The sequence below is a fragment of the Anastrepha ludens genome, chromosome 5 (assembly GCF_028408465.1).
Source record: "Anastrepha ludens isolate Willacy chromosome 5, idAnaLude1.1, whole genome shotgun sequence".
NCBI lineage: Eukaryota > Metazoa > Arthropoda > Insecta > Diptera > Tephritidae > Anastrepha > Anastrepha ludens.
In genome coordinates this window covers 4,589,527-4,608,479 of record NC_071501.1, presented here as the reverse complement: position 1 = coordinate 4,608,479, position 18,953 = coordinate 4,589,527, and the positions used below count along the sequence as shown (strand labels likewise).

General features: G+C 38.9%; 1 protein-coding gene across 3 annotated transcripts; it reads right to left on the bottom strand.

The window, feature by feature from the left end:
* Nucleotides 1–302: 302 nt before the first annotated feature.
* LOC128863684 (protein ref(2)P) lies at nt 303–18,090 on the bottom strand. 3 transcript variants are annotated; one of them, XM_054102963.1, is made up of 4 exons: nt 17,409–18,083; nt 1,623–2,572; nt 749–1,556; nt 303–682 (listed from the first exon to the last, which is right to left on the bottom strand). In XM_054102963.1, exons 1-4 carry the CDS (start codon nt 17,590–17,592, stop codon nt 531–533), a joined length of 2,094 nt encoding a protein of 697 aa, XP_053958938.1. In that variant the 5' UTR covers nt 17,593–18,083; the 3' UTR covers nt 303–530. The 3 variants fall into 3 exon arrangements, with proteins under 3 accessions (XP_053958938.1, XP_053958937.1, XP_053958939.1); XM_054102962.1 differs by lacking the exon at nt 17,409–18,083 and adding an exon at nt 3,212–3,882; XM_054102964.1 differs by lacking the exons at nt 303–682; nt 749–1,556; nt 1,623–2,572 and adding exons at nt 14,418–15,012; nt 15,079–15,877; nt 15,944–16,893 and having other exon boundaries at nt 17,409–18,090.
* Nucleotides 18,091–18,953: the final 863 nt, after the last annotated feature.

The window sequence follows — 18,953 nt, the reverse complement described above, 5'->3', positions numbered from 1 at the left end:
CGGTAATGTGATCACATGGATCTTATCTCTAATAAACCGTACGACTTCGCTTTTATTTTTTTATTTATTTCGGAAATAATAATTCCATTAGAGTGTATTTCGCTAACATACACATATGTATATATAAATATATTGATGATTCCTCTAATTAACTATTATAGACCATTTATGTATATATTATAAGGGTAAAATATGATTGTAATATGAATATATGAAAACTACATGAAGTATGCATGTGTTTGTAAAATATATGAAACCAAATATGTATGTATATATATTCAAAGCTGCTGAAAATATCTCAGTGCACGTAAAACATTTTTCTGTTGCCAAAAAAGAATAACTTCTGTAATAGTTCATTACTAAAACGGAAGTTGTAGATTCCAATGGTTTCTGCTGGTGCAGATTTATAGGTTCAATGACGAAAGCGAGTGGATACAATTTCGCAGTTTAGATATTAAATTACTTAAACACTACTAAGGAAAAAAATCGTAAACTACTAAGCAGCTGCTCATTTTGCAGCCTTTGCTAATTTATTTGTTGCTTTGCCCTTGTGCCGGCGACATCAAATCCAATGCAGCCGAAATATTACCATTGACAGATTCAAGTAATTGGGTTAACCATCCACCCTCATTGCTAAAGCCCATTGCCATCATGGCGTGTATAGCTCCATTGATTCTAGCATCTGTTTTTAAAAGATAAATTGACAATTACTATTGTAAATTTCTCTACTTCTACATTTCAAACTTACCTTGATGGTATGCTATAGTTATGGGTGTAGCGCCAGTGCTATTGGCGGCCGAAGATGTGCTATTGTTGGCCATTGGCTTGGGCTGTGCACCAGAAACATCAGCGAGTTCAGTTTTCTTTGCCATCTGCTCATTTTGCTTTTCACTTTCTACATGATTTTTCAAATCCATGCTAAGTTTTTGAAAAGTTATATCAGAATTCGAAGCCGGAGCTACTGCTATTGCTACTGCCCCGGGTGACTCAATTTTTTCAATCGAGTCGGTTGAACTAGCCGCTGAAATATCAATTAAATTTAGAGTAGATTCAGCCGCTTGCCTATCAATCATTTGCCAGTCATTATCTTCGCTCTGTGATCGACGACGCTCTGGAGTTTGTGGCTCTTCTGTGGCCTTTTCCTCGAGAATCGCGGTAGACTTTGTGGTGGTGTCAGCTATGGTTGCTACGGCTTCCTTATTTTTCGATTGCTCGTTTTGATTTTTCTCCTCAACTTTAGGTGCCTTCATTGCTTCAGACTTTGATGTTGATGTTGATCCCATTGAACTTGCAGCTGAGGCTGTAGAGGCTTTGCGTGCTTGATCACCAGAATTAACATAACTTGGAGCAAAGCTATCATCAGCTCCATCTATTGGGTCGATCATTTTTGCGAACATACTGCTAAAGTTGTTAAGCATCTGAATGCCTGCTTTCATGAATTTGGGATCGAGAAATTGGGTAAGGTCTTCGAGAGTCGGAGTGACAGGGACCGAAGTGTTTTCATATGATTTCCTGTTGACATCGTCGGATGTAGGAGTTGAGGCACCAGTATTTGCCTAGAAAAGCAAAGTAATAAAAATAAATCGAGGCATTGCTTAGAGCCGATTCGGCGAAAAACTTACACTTCCAGAAGCCTGTTTCTCTGCACCTGTAGCAGCATTGTGACCCTCTGTCTTTGAAGTAGATGATTCGGCCTTAAATAAATCATTTGTAACTTGTGCGGCTACTTGCTCTGCAACTGCTGCTGTAATTTCTGCCGCCTGCTCAGTTACCTTGGCAGCAATTTCATTTGCAACCTCAGCTGCTTTTGTTGCTGACTCACAAGCGGCTTTAACGGCTTCATTTGCTTCTTTTGCTCCATTATCTTTATTTACTTTAGCCGAATCCTCTGACTTTGGTGGAGCAATGGGTGTTGACGTGCTAGGTATGTCATCACCCATTCGCCTGTAAGCCCCCCCACCCTCGGCAAAGTCTGACATCATTTCATACATGTGTGACAAAAAGCCATTACGCATCTGACGACGGTGATGCTTGCGTTCGTGATGGTGATGGTGCTTTCCACCTCCTGTACCAATATTTGCCTCGGCATTAGCATTAGCCCTAGCCTCGGTCCCGTTTCCAGCTGCTGATGTTGGAGTGGAGTGTTCGAAGAAAGGGCAACCACCACTGTTAGAGCTTTTCCTTTCACGCTTTGAACGCCGACCGCTGCCTCGTCCGCATGGGCCACTTAACCATGCATCAATTACGTGAGGCGAGTTTTCTGAAGGCATTCTAACCATCATGTGATCTGGGTGCTTATGCTGAGCTTCGCAGCGTTGGCACAAATCAAAGTTAGGGCACTGAATGCATTTATACCGAAAACCGACAATTGGGTTCAGTCCACAACTGTCACATTCTACAAGTTCGTGTATGACAAAATCTGCTGGATCATTTTCTTTTTTCGCTTCCTTTTCTTCAACTTTTGGTGATTGTTTTATTGGTGCGACATAGAGGTGCTCTTTGCCTAAGCGTTTGAAACGGAACACGTCGTAATCACACTGATTGACAACATCGATTTCATCAAAATCTTCATCTATTTCAAAGAGGGGATGAAATAAATGGGATGCGTAAAGCAAATTATGAATGTTAGGTTTATACTTATTGGATATTAAAATAACCTATTAGCGTACCATTGCCATTTAATTAACGACATTTATATTTCAATGTGACAAGTATTAAGCAACTGAATATCTATAATGATTTGCAAGATTTCCCTTTTCTACATTTACAACCATTTGCACAAACTGGTCAAGAATTGGATAATGGTTTTTATTTACAAACATATAATCAGAGAACAGCAAAGCCATATGTTGTATGACTCATAATAATCGACGAAGAGGATTTGTTTTTATACTGTGATAAGACGAAATTATATTTCATAACAATTACTACTCATAGCGTAAAATTATCGCGTTCAAAAATGAAGTTTTTTATGATTTAGGGGTGACGAATGTTTTTAATCTATCAAAAATGGCGACAATTATAGTTCACATGTACATATGTAAAGCCCACTGCACTATTTTGTTACGTATGTTTAGTATACATGCATATCCGAAATGACTTTTGTACCTATAGCACACATACAAAATGGACAAACCTATACTCGTACGTGTACGTATGTGCACTTTGGAGATCTTCAGGAAAATCTTGTAGGTACTTATTGATATCTTACCAAACCAGTAGGTTTTTAAATCACACTGCGGCACCTTGCGCTGATCAAAAAGACTCATGCTGATTTCCCGTTTTAATACCTCATAAATTGGGGATGGCATCTTAATATAACAGTTCAGCGTGTTGTCCCCATTATTGTATGTAATCTTCAATAAATTTTCATCCAAATACGATTTGCGTTCCATTTTAATTTTTTTTTTGTAATAATTCTGGCAAAATAATCTTTTTGTTATGTGACACTTTCGCTCGTTTAAAGGTCCTTGGTTTTGGTTCTATAACACACTTCACTTGTTTCCTAAACTTTGATTTGGCTGAAAAAATACTTCTTCTCTGGTCAATTCACTTCTTGATTATGTGTATTCCGCAGTTCTTTCTATTCGATTTTATATTGCGCACTTGTGCTCTGCTACCAACGTTGAGATTTTTTTGTTTGGCTTATAACTTCGTGTATTTTCGTGAATGTTCTTTCAAATTCTGCAATTCACTGCAAAGTATTTGAGTCAGTTTCTCTTTTAGGTAGCTTATTGATCAAATAACAAGCTCTAAATATGCAACTTCATTTGGTGAGACTGAAAGGTTATTGTGAAATTGTATATTTGCAATAACTGCCAACAGAAAATGTACACGAATATATTTAAACGCACTCTGACGATATTACGAATCAGAAGTTAAAGAAAAACAACGATAGAACCTGAATAGGCCAAATCAATTGTGAATGGCTGCAGAAAACAGAGATGTATTTGCATTGTTTAAGCTAGAGAACGTTGATTATACACTTATCAGAAATCTTATTGACAAATTCAAAAAAACACCTGTATCATCAAATGTGAACAGACATTTTTTCATACTTATTACTCTCCACCTTCGATTCTCTGCTGCAACCATTTTGTTTTCTATATTTTACAATTAAATTGTGGTCAGCATTAACAAAAAAATTCGGAGGTGTATTTCGTAGCCGGGTTCTGTTCCTTTTCTTGTACTCGTAAATCAACGTTCTTTGGTACGAATAATTTCACAGAATTTAAAAGTGAAATTAAATACGAAGCATAAAATTCAAATTATACCATAAACTCAAGTTTATGAACAACTGTCAGTTTAAGAATATGTTTTTTTAAGAAGCTCAGTGTTTGATGTTTGACAATTTTTTTTTCTTTATACACATTCTTCGTATTATATAATATATTTGGTATATAAATATTGTTTTATTTATTGCGAAGGTGCATCTTTTACAGGCCGCCGTAGCCGAATGGCTTGGTGTGCGACTACCATTCGGAATTCACAGAGAGCACGTCGGTTCGAATCTCGGTGAAAACATCAAAATTAACAAAAACATTTTTCTAATAGCGGTTGCCCCTTTGTCAGGCAATGGCAAACCTCCGAGTGTATTTCTGCCATGAAAAAGCTCCTCACAAAAATATCTGCCGTTCGGAGACGGTTTGATACTGTAGGTCCCTCCATTTGTGGAACAACATCAAGGCGCACACCACAAATACGAGGAGGAGCTCGGCCAAACACCCAAAAAGAGCGTACGCGCCAGTTATATATTATATATATATGTATATATATACATATTTTACAGCGATTCAAGAAAATGTAGAATTAAACGTTCCTTGAGCTAAAATAATTTCAGTTTATGGTAACAGAAGCAAATTTTAACTTTATTGGAAATTGGAAAGCCTCAACAACCTCTGTATGGTTGCTGTTAATGTTAAATTTTGAGTTTACATTTTGGGAGTTTGATTGCAAATGTAATGTGCAGGAGTTTTCAGAAGTATCATAGTACCTTTGTTTTTCGATACTGAATACATTTATATTTAATTGTAAAAAATAATTTTAACTGAGCTGTGAACATTATTCACCAGTGCAGCCAAGTTTAGTAATAAAATAAGGATGTAACGAAATGAAATTTTACGATTGCAAAAAAATATCGATTAATATTTAGATACCGTTAAATAAGGTTAATTAAATAAAATATTTCTCTAAATATAAAAAAAAAATCACAAAAATTTGGGATTTGTATGTAGCCTATTTAAACATCTAAAGTCAGAAGCATTTCGAAAAGGCATTTGATTTTTTTCAATTACTTAAGCAGGATAACGGAATGCAGTAATTCCTCACGCAGGTGTCATTCTTCCTTACACTGAGCGCACACGAACAAACACACACACGTAAATGTGTTCACATTTACGGCAATATAAAAATATAAATAGTCGATGCAGTTATCACTACCGATTAGTAAACAAACTTTATGATGCGTTTATGAGATTCCCATGGCAGCCGGTTCTACGTTACCGGAATGACTCGGGTTTTTATTCCCGACCAAGGGCTGCCCCCCAGTATACTAGCCCTGTCTAGTGTACCGTATTTTACCCCAAATCTTTCGTCCCAGGAGCAACTCATTGCATCCAGTTTGCTCCAAATACTTCTCTTCTGGGCTGGCGTCGAACCCAACCCCGGACCTAAAGTATTCTACTGCTGCATTTGCCACAAACGGCTCCACCTGAACTCCAGTGCAACGGGTGGTGCCATCTTAAGACCTGCTCAGGCCTTAAGACACATAGGGAGGGGTCCACAAGGTATGTGGCCACGTGTTGCTCCCGCTCACAGGCGGCCCCCGCCTCCACGGCTACACTGCCCTCAGTGCCGGCACATCACACTGCCACCACTAACAACACCTCAACGGTCAGGAGCCCCCAAGAGCAACACAACTCCCTCTCCAACGCACAACCCTCCTGCTCCTACCCCAGTGCGGGGACAAACCAGCAGCTCTTGGTCCCCCGCACAGCGTGCTCCGTGTGTCAGACCGTAGTTCCTCGGAACCTGACAACTGTCCAATGCAGTTCTTGCAGTGGCTGGTGTCACTTTCGGAGGTGCTCCGGCCTGCACACCACCCGTGAGTGGACACGCGACTACGTTGCCCCCTGCTGCAGAGCTCTGCACCCGCAACCGCCCCCCGTGGCGCGGCCATCAGACAACATCAGGCCACTACCCATTTTGCGGAACGCACAGCAGGACCAATGCAGACAACATCACGCATCCCTCACTCCCCGAATTACGACGACACTCCCGCGAAGCTTCAAGCTTCTGCAACTGAACTGCAACGGACTCACGAGCAAGATTGACGAGATAGTCGACTTCATGAGTCGGTTCGGAATCAAGATAACTGCGGTCCAGGAGACAAAACTGCACGCTAGCTCCCCCCTGATTACCAGGGACGGCTACAATGTGCACCGAAAGGACCGCGAGCGAGACAACGGTGGTGGCCTAGCGTTCATAGTACACCATTCAGTGCAGTATCGTCTTATTGATGAAGGCATCGACCGTAGGGACAGCATCTTAGAACGTCAAGGTATAGCTGTTCGGTCAGGCGATGCCGAGCTCGAAATTTATAATACTTACAAACCCCCTGTCACCTGCTGCACGGCAGGATACCTCCCCGATATTGGTGCGCTCATCAGGGGAGAAAACCGGTTGGTAGTAGGTGACTTTAACGCGCATCACGATCTTTGGCATTCAAGCCTGCCAAATGATCGTAGGGGACAGCTATTGGCAGAGCAGATAGACGATTCGACGTTCAGCACTGTAAACGACGACGCCCCCACTAGGGTAGTGAGCAATTGTAGCAGCTCGCCTGATATAACAATTGCTAGCGCTGGCCTGATAAATAGCATAACCGGGCGACCTATGCTATCGCTTGCATCAGACCACTTGCCCATTATCATCTCGATCGAGAGATCTGCCGACTTTGTTTCCACGGATCACCGGTCATACATCAACTTCAACAAAGTTGATTGGACCAGATTCGCGGAATTTACTGAGGACATCTTCGCAGCCCTACCCACTCCCACCGATGTGCGCGCAGGCGAACGCGCATTCCCCAAGGCGATTACAGTCGCCGCGGCTCGCTTCATACCTGCTGGACGGATCCAGGAATTACGTCCCAATTTCCCAACCGAAGCAGCCGTTATGGCAAACGAGCGTGACCGCCTACGCCAGGCCGATCCCGGGGATCCTCGTATAAAGGATCTCAATTCGGAGATCCGGCAACTGGTCACCCAACATAAGCGGACCAAATGGGTAGAGCATCTGAAGTCCTGTAACTCCACCTCTGGTGTGAGCAAGCTCTGGTCCTCCGTAAGGTCCCTGTCGAACCCGACGAAGCACAACGACAAGGTGGATATCACCTTCAGCGGTCGTACTTCGTCGGACCCGAAGAGATGCGCGAGCTATTTTAGCCGGCAACTTATACTGCATCCTCCGGTCGACAGATCTAAACGTTGTGCCACCAGACGGCTGCACAAACTGCCATACAACAGTGCACCGCTTGCTTTCACCAGCGACGAGGTTCAGGGGGCCATCAAACACATGAAACCATCAAAAGCCATTGGCCCCGACGGACTAAACATGCTGATGTTGAAAAAGCTGGGTCCATTGGGAGTAGAATACCTCACAAAGGTCTTCAACCTGTCCTTGGCCACTCTCATCATTCCTGATAAGTGGAAATTAGGGAGAGTGGTCCCACTGCTGAAGCCTGGGAAACCCGCCAACCAAGGGGTGTCTTATCGTCCGATAACTCTCCTTTCCCCAGTAGTGAAGACGCTTGAAGCCCTTCTACTCCCACTCCTCACTGAACACCTGACTCCAGCCCCACACCAGCATGGTTTCCGTAGAGTGCACAGTACCACCACGGCACTCACCGTCATAAACACCCAGGTAAACCCCGGACTAAACCAAAACCGCCCCTGCGAGAGGACTGTCCTAGTAGCGTTGGACCTACAAAAGGCTTTCGATACAGTCAGCCACGCCACGCTACTAGATGACATTTTACAGTCGACACTCCCGCCAGGGCTGAAGAGGTGGACCGCGAACTACCTGAGTGGTCGACACTCGTCGGTAATATTTCGAGACCAAACCTCAAAACAGAGAAAAATAAAGCAAGGAGTACCGCAGGGTGGTGCCCTTTCACCCTTGCTTTTTAATTTCTATATTTAAACTTTCTCCCACTAAATCCACGGCGACCCTTTTTACCACCTGGACAAAGGAGGTCAAGCTGCCACTTCAGGTGCACGTCGATGATACCCCAATACCGACGGTTAACAACCCCAGAATCTTGGGAGTCACCTTTGACTGCTTGCTCTCCTTCTCAGCGCACACAACCGCTATTGCAACGAGAGTACAGAATCGCAACAAAGTCCTCAAGTCGCTCGCCGGCAGCACTTGGGGCAAAGACAAAGAAATGTTGCTGTCGACTTTCAAAGCAATAGGCCGACCGGTTCTTAACTATGCCGCGCCTGTCTGGTTGCCTGGAACCAGTGATACGCAGTGGACGAAGCTCCAGACCTGCCAGAATACTGCCTTCAGGACCGTGACAAGATGTCTCCTGATGTCCCCTATCCAACATTTGCATGACGAGGCGCACATGCTCCCGGTTAAGGAGCACAACAAAATGCTCGGCAAGCAGTTTCTGCTTGGGTGTCACCGTAGGCCTCACCTATGCAGACACCTGCTCGAGCCTGAGCCACCTCCCAGGCACATCAGAAGACAGTTCCTCAACTACGTGGACGAGATCCAGGACAAAACGGACAGACCACTCCAGGATCAGACAGTGTACAGACAGGCAATTAACGACATTCATCGGGAGACCCTTACCACCTTCTTAAGCTCCCGACCCCCGAATGCCGTTATCGGAGTCCAACGACCACCTATCGCAGACGAAGAGCTCCAGCTTCCCCGAGAGTCCCGCGTAATCTTGGCACAATTACGTTCTGGATACTGTACCAGGTTAAACTCCTACCTATCCAGAATCGACCCCGACATATTAAACATATGTCCAGCATGTGAAGGTACCCCGCACGACACTAACCACCTCTTCACATGCCCCATCAAACCCACTCATCTAACATCCCTCTGGACCCAACCCGTCGAAACTGCCAGTTTCCTGGGCCTACCGTTAGATGAGCTAGACGAAGACGACCGGTAATTACACTACACTGACAGGGCGAAGATACTGCTACAACAACAACAACATGCGTTTATTATAAGCAAACTACAATTCCATACTTGTATTAGAGTATGTAAATATGTTCATGTAAATAAAAAGTATAAATATGTACAGAAAACAACACAGACACAGCAATACACACTCAGAAGACAATAGTGTGTGTAGTGATAGGGAGCTCTACAACAATTTTCCTGAGTTTAACGTCATCATTACACCTAATGCATGCAAAGAAAAAATAAACACACTGCCGAAATACACTGAAAAAATGATGAGTTCTTTTAATACCGCAAATGGGTTTGGCTTAAACCTCCCAATTATTTCAAATAATTGGGCACCAACCCTTCTGAGCACAAGGAACACGCTTACTGCAGCAGGCGATCACTTGCCAATATTTATACATAATGGAAGCATCCGGATCGAAAAAAATGCATACAAAGATTTATGGAAATCAAAGGAAACTGTAAACTTTTCCGAAATAAAACAGAACTTTTTGACAATCAATTTTTCCAATCACGCAAAGTCAACCGAGAAGCTGCCTTAGTTAAAAAGATAATTAAAAAATCAGGAAATGAATCCACCCCTCCAGCCGATGCCCGAAATAGGAAACTCAGAAATCAGCACTCTAATACGCGAAAAAAGAAAGCTTGGAAAAGAATTATGGAAAGGAAACGCAACGCAAAATTCTTAATTTCAAAAGACTCTGCAGGTGAGAAGAGCTTGCAAAAAGGCAAAACAAAAAACTTGGTTATGCTTCGTAGATTCCCTAAACCAGGGGCCGGAAACCTGCGGCTTACGAGCCACATGTTGCTCTTTGAATGTGTAACTGCGGCTCTTTAACTCCATACGCAATATTATTTTTTTAAAAAAATCCAAAACAAAAAAAAAACATTTAAAAATTGTTCTGAATCGATTAACGAGAATTAGGCTCCGATTCTATCTCTCAGCCACTTGAACTCTTATCATCTCACCCCGTCTGACGACATAAGTGGGAAGAAGCATACATTCAGGTTAATTTTATTTTATTTCATTCAATAAGGTAAATCAACTGATCTGCAATGATGTACTTAATATGAAAAATACTCGTCCTAAAACTTCTTTTGTTCAAATTTCAAGCAGACTCTGATTTAATTCATGAGTATCACTCGAACATGAATTCCTCAATCAATATTGGTTCTTTAACCTTAATTCTTTCTAATGTAGAAAATGGAATTCGGCAACTCAAAACATCAACCAAATCGGATGTGGGTGGGCTATCTTCATATCTTCTTAAAAACTGCTCTGCAATCACCTATCCACTTTTATTAATGTTTAACAAATGCCTTGAACGAGGAGAATTCATACGCGCCTTGAAATTAACAACCATTAATTCAGTATTCAAAAGTGGAAATAAAAAAAGAGGTTGTCAATTATAGACCAATTGCCAAATTATCCACGGTTAAAAAATTATTTGAATTAATAGTTAAAGAAAAAATGTATTTTGCAGTTAATCGTTATATTTCAGCAGACCAACACGGCTTCTTGAAAGCTAGATCTACTGTTTCAAATCTTGCAGTGTTCTTTGAAAATTGTATTGTATATTACTAAAAAAAAAAATTCAAGTTGACAGTTTAATCACAAGGTTTTAATTTCCAAATTGAGTGTTATAGGATTTCACTCCGCTCTTTTAAAATGGATTAAATCCTATCTCTCCTCTCGTAAATGGGTTGTTAATGTTGATGGAGCATCATCTATTTCTTTTATAGCGTCGTCTGATGTACCCCAGGGAAGTATACTGGGTCTCCTACTTTTTATAATTTTTGTAAATGACATTTCTGGTTGTTTTAATAACACAAATTTTCTCTTGTATGCGGATGATTTAAAGATATACTCGGGGATTGCAAGTACAGTGGACTCTTAAAACCTTCAACCTGATTTAGATAACGTTGTTGCTTGGTGTAAAAGAAATAAGTTAGATTTAAATATAAGCAAGCGTGTTTCTTATTCTATGTTTCTTATTCTAAATCTTGTTCTCTTATACCCACTTCCTACCCCATTTTTGGTTCTAGTTTATCCAATCGAAGTGAAATTATTGATCTTGGTGTGGTATTTGACTCTAAATTCTCTTTTCAAAGACATTTAAATTACACCATTTCAAAGTCTTATTCCGTACTTGCGTTTATTCGACGTTTTAGTTCGGACTTTGTTGATCCATATACTCTAAAGTTGTTATATACGTCTCTGATGCGTTCGAAGTTGGAATACGCCATCTTTATTTGGAGACCATATTATGCTTGTCATATTAGTAGGATTGAACGTGTCCAGATTTTGTGGGTTATGCATTGCGTTCTTTAAATTTCACTGATCCAATTCCATCCTATAAAAGTCGGTGCTTGTCATTAATCTAAAATCACTAGATATTAGAAGGACTATTCTCTCCATTACTTTCCTTTTCGATTTGATAAATGGGGTCAATGACTCGCCATTGGTACTCGAGAAAATCAATTTCAATATTCCTCAGCGAAGTTTACGGAATCATAATTTTTTCTGGTTAGGGATGGTAAGAACTAATTATGCTTCCAATGCTCCGATTTCTAGAACTCGGGGAGAATTTAATTCGCTCTCAAATCACACTGGCCTGGATTTTTCTTCCACAAAGAATCACTTCAAATTGGTACTAAATGAATTGTTGAACTAAATTCTTAGTATTATCTAACAATCTTCCTCTGTAAATTATAAGAAATGTGGTCTTTTTCTTTCACTCGTTGCAATTGAAACGAGTTAATTATAAGTTTAATATTACTTTGATTAATTTATTTAGCATTAATCTGTTTTCATAGTTTGTAAGAAATACTGTATTTTCTAGACTATTAATTGATTAAATAAAATCATTTTCTAAATTTAGAAAGCTAGCGAATTGCCAACGGTGAAAAACTAAAATAAGTACCCAAAAAGTTCATAAGCCAATTTAAAAGAGACGGTTGCGGTTTATTGCTTTCGAATCAGCGAAATTTATCTAAAACTAACAATACTAATTAAACGTTTAAAGAGATAAAAGAAAATTGTTAACGACTATCAGATGAGGGAGTAGTGAGGAGGTGGTGGATTGCCTTCCTCTGACAAAGAGAACAATGAACTCGTTTTTGTAAATAAATACAATGGGCAAAATGAAAAAAAAGGGAAATTAAAAATGTACTGCTTCCATAAAAGGGCTTTGTCGGATTTTTGCGTTTTTTTGTTTTTGTTTTTGGCACTAGTTAATTTATTGCTTTATTTTATTGCTTTGATTTTAGAGTGTGTGAATTGCACATAACGGATTTATTTTTCTTTTTTAATAAATAATAAATAGTTATCATAATAAATAGTAAGAACGTGTGTGCACGTGCTTTTATTTTACTTATTTATTTATAAGATCTAATGCATGTACAAACGCTCCGACTCTGAAAGAATTCGTTCCGATACTAACTGGTGGTAGCAGAGGAAGAGGAAGGCTTCCTCTGCGTTGAAAACATCAGGTGTGTCCAACTGGTGCCGGTTAGCACGAGAAAGAAACGTCTGGCGCGGTGCGCTTTGTTAAACTTGGCCAAAGTCGGGTAAGCGGTTATCGGTTTTCACTTATTTTACCATAAATGCTCTGAAAATGTTTTGCATTCTTAGTGTTACTTACAGTGGCTTTAAGAATTGAGCATGGCAAAAAGTAGAATTGATCGGTGAACATTTCCGGGTGATTACTTTTCACAATTTCGACGTGGATTAACAAGACTAGATTGCATCGATGAACTAAAATCATTATACGGCGAGCAACCACCATCCTTTAAACCGCAAAAAGCTAGTAAGGCGTCCCTCGTATAACACGGTTAATTCGTACCGTGCTATATCGAAACCGTGTTATACGAAACAAGGTATACCGTGTAGTATCGAGACTTTGCCTTGCGTTATATCGAAACCAAATCTTAAGGTGTCAAATTTTATGATAGCTGAAATTTCGTTCCAAATACTACATAAATGAAAAAGAAAGTTTCCTTGAAATTTTTATTAATTATTAAAAAATATATAAAAAATTATTTATTATTTTATGATGAAATACAAAAATTAAAAAATACAACAAAAACACAAAAAAGTGCTTCGTAAATTGGTTCACATAAATTCAAAGGGTTGATCTTCACGGAGAATATTTTAAAATCAATAAATATAAACATTTATATAAATAACAATAAATAAATATAAATACCAAATGGAAAATTACATTATTTCACCATTAGATATTGTATTTTTTTCACCATTATTGAGTTATTATTTATAAATGGGAAATTTGAACAAGAAAGATGGTAGAAAAGAAATTTGTGTGCGCTTTACTAATTACCAGGGCAAGCCAAAATATGTTCAACCAAGTTTTTTGTCATAAACGCCACTTCAGCACACTTTGCAATAAATGAATATTCCGCAATAAAAATTTCTGTAATGATAACAATATGGTAACACTAGGACAAAAATTAAATGAATAAATACGTTAGCGTATTTATGCCAAGCTATGTTTTCATAGTAAAAAAACACACACACAGATAATCTGAAGAAACCATTACGATCTTTTTGAAAAAGGAGCACCTCATCTTGCTACATAACCGCAAATATAGAAAAAAATGTTTTTCGGCCTTGCTTTAAACTTTTTTGAATTCTTTTAACATAAGTTTTAAGTACAAGGATGAATTTTTAAAACTCTTCCCATACAGTCTATTGCACATCCTCAAACACTTAAAAAAACGCTAACAGTAAAGGCAATTTTTCACGCATACCATGTTCTTTAAGTAATTCAATAAACACTTGGTAGTTTATTTTCTTTAAATGGGCATTTTAGTGCTTTTTTATATCCAAAACTGGGCGACACTGCAGTTGCGAGAGAGAGACTTGACTGCTCGAAGGAGACAAACTTGAAAAAAATTTTAATAAAGCGATGAAATGTCCCACACAAATAACACTCGAACAATTATCAACACCAACAATAATTGCAATCGCCGACGATGCGACCAGGTGATAGAACTGAGTGATGAAACTTATTTAAAAAACATTGTATTTTACATAATTATAAACATCACAATTTTTTTAAAGGAGGCTAGAAAAATGTAAGGAAGAAAGAACCAAAACTAGGAAGCTAGCGAACAAAAACATAAGTCTTCGGTTTTTATTTTTTATTTTTTTTATTTCGAATATAATAATGATTCCATTAGAGTGTATTCCCTAACATACACATATGTATATATAAATATATATATATTGATGATTCCTCCAATTAAATATTATAGACCATTTATGAATATATTATAAGGGTAAAATATGATTGTAATATGAATATATGAAAACTACATGAAGTATGCATGTGTTTGTAAAATATATGAAACCAAATATGTATATATATATATTCAAAGCTGCTGAAAATATCTCAGTGCACGTAAAACATTTTTCTGTTGCCAAAAAAGAAACAATAACTTCTGTAATAGTTCATTACTAAAACGGAAGTTGTAGATTCCAATGGTTTCTGCTGGTGCAGATTTATAGGTTCAATGACGAAAGCGAGTGGATACAATTTCGCAGTTTAGATATTAAATTACTTAAACACTACTAAGGAAAAAAATCGTAAACTACTAAGCAGCTGCTCATTTTGCAGCCTTTGCTAATTTATTTGTTGCTTTGCCCTTGTGCCGGCGACATCAAATCCAATGCAGCCGAAATATTACCATTGACAGATTCAAGTAATTGGGTTAACCATCCACCCTCATTGCTAAAGCCCATTGCCATCATGGCGTGTATAGCTCCATTGATTCTAGCATCTGGTTTTGAAAAATTAATTGACAATTACTATTGTAAATTTCTCTACTTCTACATTTCAAACTTACCTTGATGGTATGCTATAGTTATGGGTGTAGCCCCAGTGCTATTGGCGGCCGAAGATGTGCTATTGTTGGCCATTGGCTTGGGCTGTGCACCAGAAACTTCAGCGAGTTCAGTTTTCTTTGCCATCTGCTCATTTTGCTTTTCACTTTCTACATGATTTTTCAAATCCATGCTAAGTTTTTGAAAAGTTATGTCAGAATTCGAAGCTGGAGCTACTGCTATTGCTACTGCCCCGGGTGACTCAATTTTTTCAATCGAGTCGGTTGAACTAGCCGCTGAAATATCAATTAAATTTAGAGTTGATTCAGCAGCTTGCCTATCAATCATTTGCCAGTCATTATCTTCGCTCTGTGATCGACGACACTCTGGAGTTTGTGGCTCTTCTGAGGCCTTTTCCTCGAGAATCGCGGTAGACTTTGTGGTGGTGTCAGCTATGGTTGCTACGGCTTCCTTATTTTTCGATTGCTCGTTTTGATTTTTCTCCTCAACTTTAGGTGCCGCAGACTTTGATGTTGATGTTGATCCCATTGAACTTGCAGCTGAGGCTGTAGAGGCTTTACGTGCTTGATCACCAGAATTAACATAACTTGGAACAAAGCTATCATCAGCTCCATCTATTGGGTCGATCATTTTTGCGAACATACTGCTAAAGTTGTTAAGCATCTGAATGCCTGCTTTCATGAATTTGGGATCGAGAAATTGGGTAAGGTCTTCGAGAGTCGGAGTGACAGGGACCGAAGTGTTTTCATATGATTTCCTGTTGACATCGTCGGATGTAGGAGTTGAGGCACCAGTATTAGCCTAGAAAAGCAAAGTAATAAAAATAAATCAAAGCATTGCTTAGAGCCGATTCGGCGAAAAACTTACACTTCCAGAAGCCTGTTTCTCTGCACCTGTAGCAGCATTGTGACCCTCTGTCTTTGAAGTAGATGATTCGGCATTAAATAAATCATTTGTAACTTGTGTGGCTACTTGCTCTGCAACTGCTGCTGTAATTTCTGCCGCCTGCTCAGTTACCTTGGCAGCAATTTCATTTGCAACCTCAGCTGCTTTTGTTGCTGACTCACAAGCGGCATTAACGGCTTCATTTGCTTCTTTTGCTCCATTATCTTTATTTACTTTAGCCGAATCCTCTGACTTTGGTGGAGCACTGGGTGTTGACGTGCTAGGTATGTCATCACCCATTCGCCTGTAAGCCCCGCCACCCTCGGCAAAGTCTGACATCATTTCATACATGTGTGACAAAAAGCCATTACGCATCTGACGACGGTGATGCTTGCGTTCGTGATGGTGATGGTGCTTTCCACCTCCTGTACCAATATTTGCCTCGGCATTAGCATTAGCCCTAGCCTCGGTCCCGTTTCCAGCTGCTGATGTTGGAGTGGAGTGTTCGAAGAAAGGGCAACCACCACTGTTAGAGCTCTTCCTTTCACGCTTTGAACGCCGACCGCTGCCTCGTTCGCAAGGGCTACTTAACCGGACATCAATTTTGTGTGGCGAGTTTTCTGAAGGCATTCTAACCATCATGTGGTCTGGGTGCTTATGCTGAGCTTCGCAGCGTTGGCACAAATCAAAGTTAGGGCACTGAATGCATTTATACCGGAAACCGACAATTGGGTTCAATCCACAACTGTCACATTCTACAAGCTCGTGTATGACAAAATCTGCTGGGTCCGTTTCTTTCCTGGCTTCCTTTTCTTCAACTTTTGGTGATTGATTTATTGGTGCGACATAAAGATGCGCTTTCGCTAAAGGTCTCGAACGGAACACGTCGTAATCACACTGATTGACAACATCGATTTCATCAAAATCTGCATCTATGTTAAAGAGAGATGAAATAAAAGGGATGTGTAAAGCGAATTATCAATTTTATGATATATTTATTGGATATATTAGTGAATCATCCCCATTTAATTAACGGAATTTATATTTAACCGTGACAAGTATTAAGCAATTAAATGGCTATAATGATTTGCAAGATTTCCCTTTTCTACATTTATAATAATTTACACAAAACCGGTCGAGAAAATTTTTTTATTTATTTTTAAAAATCCATTTCACTATTTTGTTTCATTATTTGATATATGAACACTACTTATACATTCATGGAAATCCGAAAAGACTTTTGCATCTGTGGAATACATATTTATAAATATGTATATAATGGGCACTTACACCAGTTTTAGGTGTTTGGCTAAGCTCCTCCTCCTATTTGTGGCGTTCGATATAATGTCGTTCCACAAATTAATACATACAAAATGAAAAACTTATATTCGTATGTGCACTTTGGAGATCTACACGAAAAACTTGTAGGTACTTATTGATATCTTACCAAACCAGTAGTATTTTAATTCACACTGCGGCACCTTGCGCTGATCGAAGAGACTCATGTGGATTTCCCGTTTCAATACCTCATAAATTGGCGATGGCATCTTAATGTAACAGTGCAACTTGTGATCGCCATCAATAAATGTAATTTTCAAAAAATTTCCATCCAAATGGGATTGACGTTCCATTTTTAATATTTTTTAATTTAAACTTCTGCGAAAATAAACTGTTATGCCACACTTTCGTTCGTTTAAAGGTCCTTGGTTTTGGTTTCTATAACACACTTTACTTGTTTTCTAATCTACGACTTTCAATACTTCCTTGGCTGAAAATATACTTCGGGACGGGTTTAGTTTAATGCCTTATGCGCAGTTTTAGGCAAATTATAATAATTTATTTAGTGGAATTTTGTGGAGATGTTATTATTATTTGTGTTCTGCTACCAACGTTCAATTTTTTTGTTTTGCTTGCTGCTTGGTATATTTTCGTGAATGTTCCTTCAAATTCTGCAATTCACTGCGAAGTAATTGAGCAGGTTCTCTTTTAAGTAGCTATTTTGATCCAAGAAAAAGCTCTAAATATGCAACTTCATTTGGTGAGACAGAAAGGTAATTATTGTGAAATTGTACATATGTATTGTATATCAACAGAAAATATACACATATATATTTAAACGAACTCTGACGATGTTATGAATCAGAGGTTAAAGAAAAACAACGATTGAACCTGAATCGGCAACATTAATTGTGAATGGCTGCAGAAAACAGAGATGTATTTGCATTGTTCAAGCTAGAGAACGTTGATTATACACTTATTAGAAATCTTATTGACAAATTCAAAAAATCACCTGTATCATGGAATGTGAACAAACATTTTTTCATACTTATACTCTCCATCTTTGATTCTCTGCTCCAACCATTTTGTTTTCTATATTTTGCAGTTAAATTGTGGTGAGCATTAACAAAAAATTTCAGAGGTGAATTTCGTAGCCGGGTTCTGCTCCTTCTCTAGTTAACCAGCGTTCCCTGGTACAAATCTGTTCACAGAAGCTAAAAATGAAATTAGATACGAAATATTAAATTCAAATTATACCATAATCTTAAGTTTATGAACAACTGTCAGCTTAAGAAAATGTTTGTTTAAGGGGGTATTCTAGTGTAGAGGCATGAATTTGAGGTGTTTTTAAATCTCAAAAAACGAAAAACTCAAAAAGTTGTAAGTTGTTGAAGTGGGGGCTAACAAAAAATGGCGCGCCACACCTACCACGATTGCAAGCGTTCTAATAATCTGAAACAAAAAAAAAAGAAAGATTATTAATCTTGATGAATACTGCTATCGTATTTACTACAAAAAGGTCGACAAAAACTTTTTTTTTGCCAAATTACGGCTGCCCGAAAAAATTATAAATTTATTTCTACTTTTTGTTACTTTTCGGAATTTTTTAAAAATAGTATATTAAAAATTTTTATTTTGTTTATAATATATAAGTACTATTTTTCTAATAGCGGTCACCCCTCGTCAGGCAATGGCAAGCCGCCGTGTGTATTTT

Bases quoted from the DNA above. Each gene is read 5' to 3' on its own strand.
- LOC128863684 (XM_054102963.1), bottom strand. From the start codon at position 17,592: ATGGAACGTCAATCCCATTTGGATGGAAATTTTTTGAAAATTACATTT. The intron at 2,573-17,408 runs GTAAGATATCAA...TCTTTGAAATAG, and splicing joins ATTAAAATACTACTGGTTTG to ATGAAGATTTTGATGAAATC. The intron at 683-748 runs GTAAGTTTGAAA...TTTTAAAAACAG, and splicing joins AACTATAGCATACCATCAAG to ATGCTAGAATCAATGGAGCT.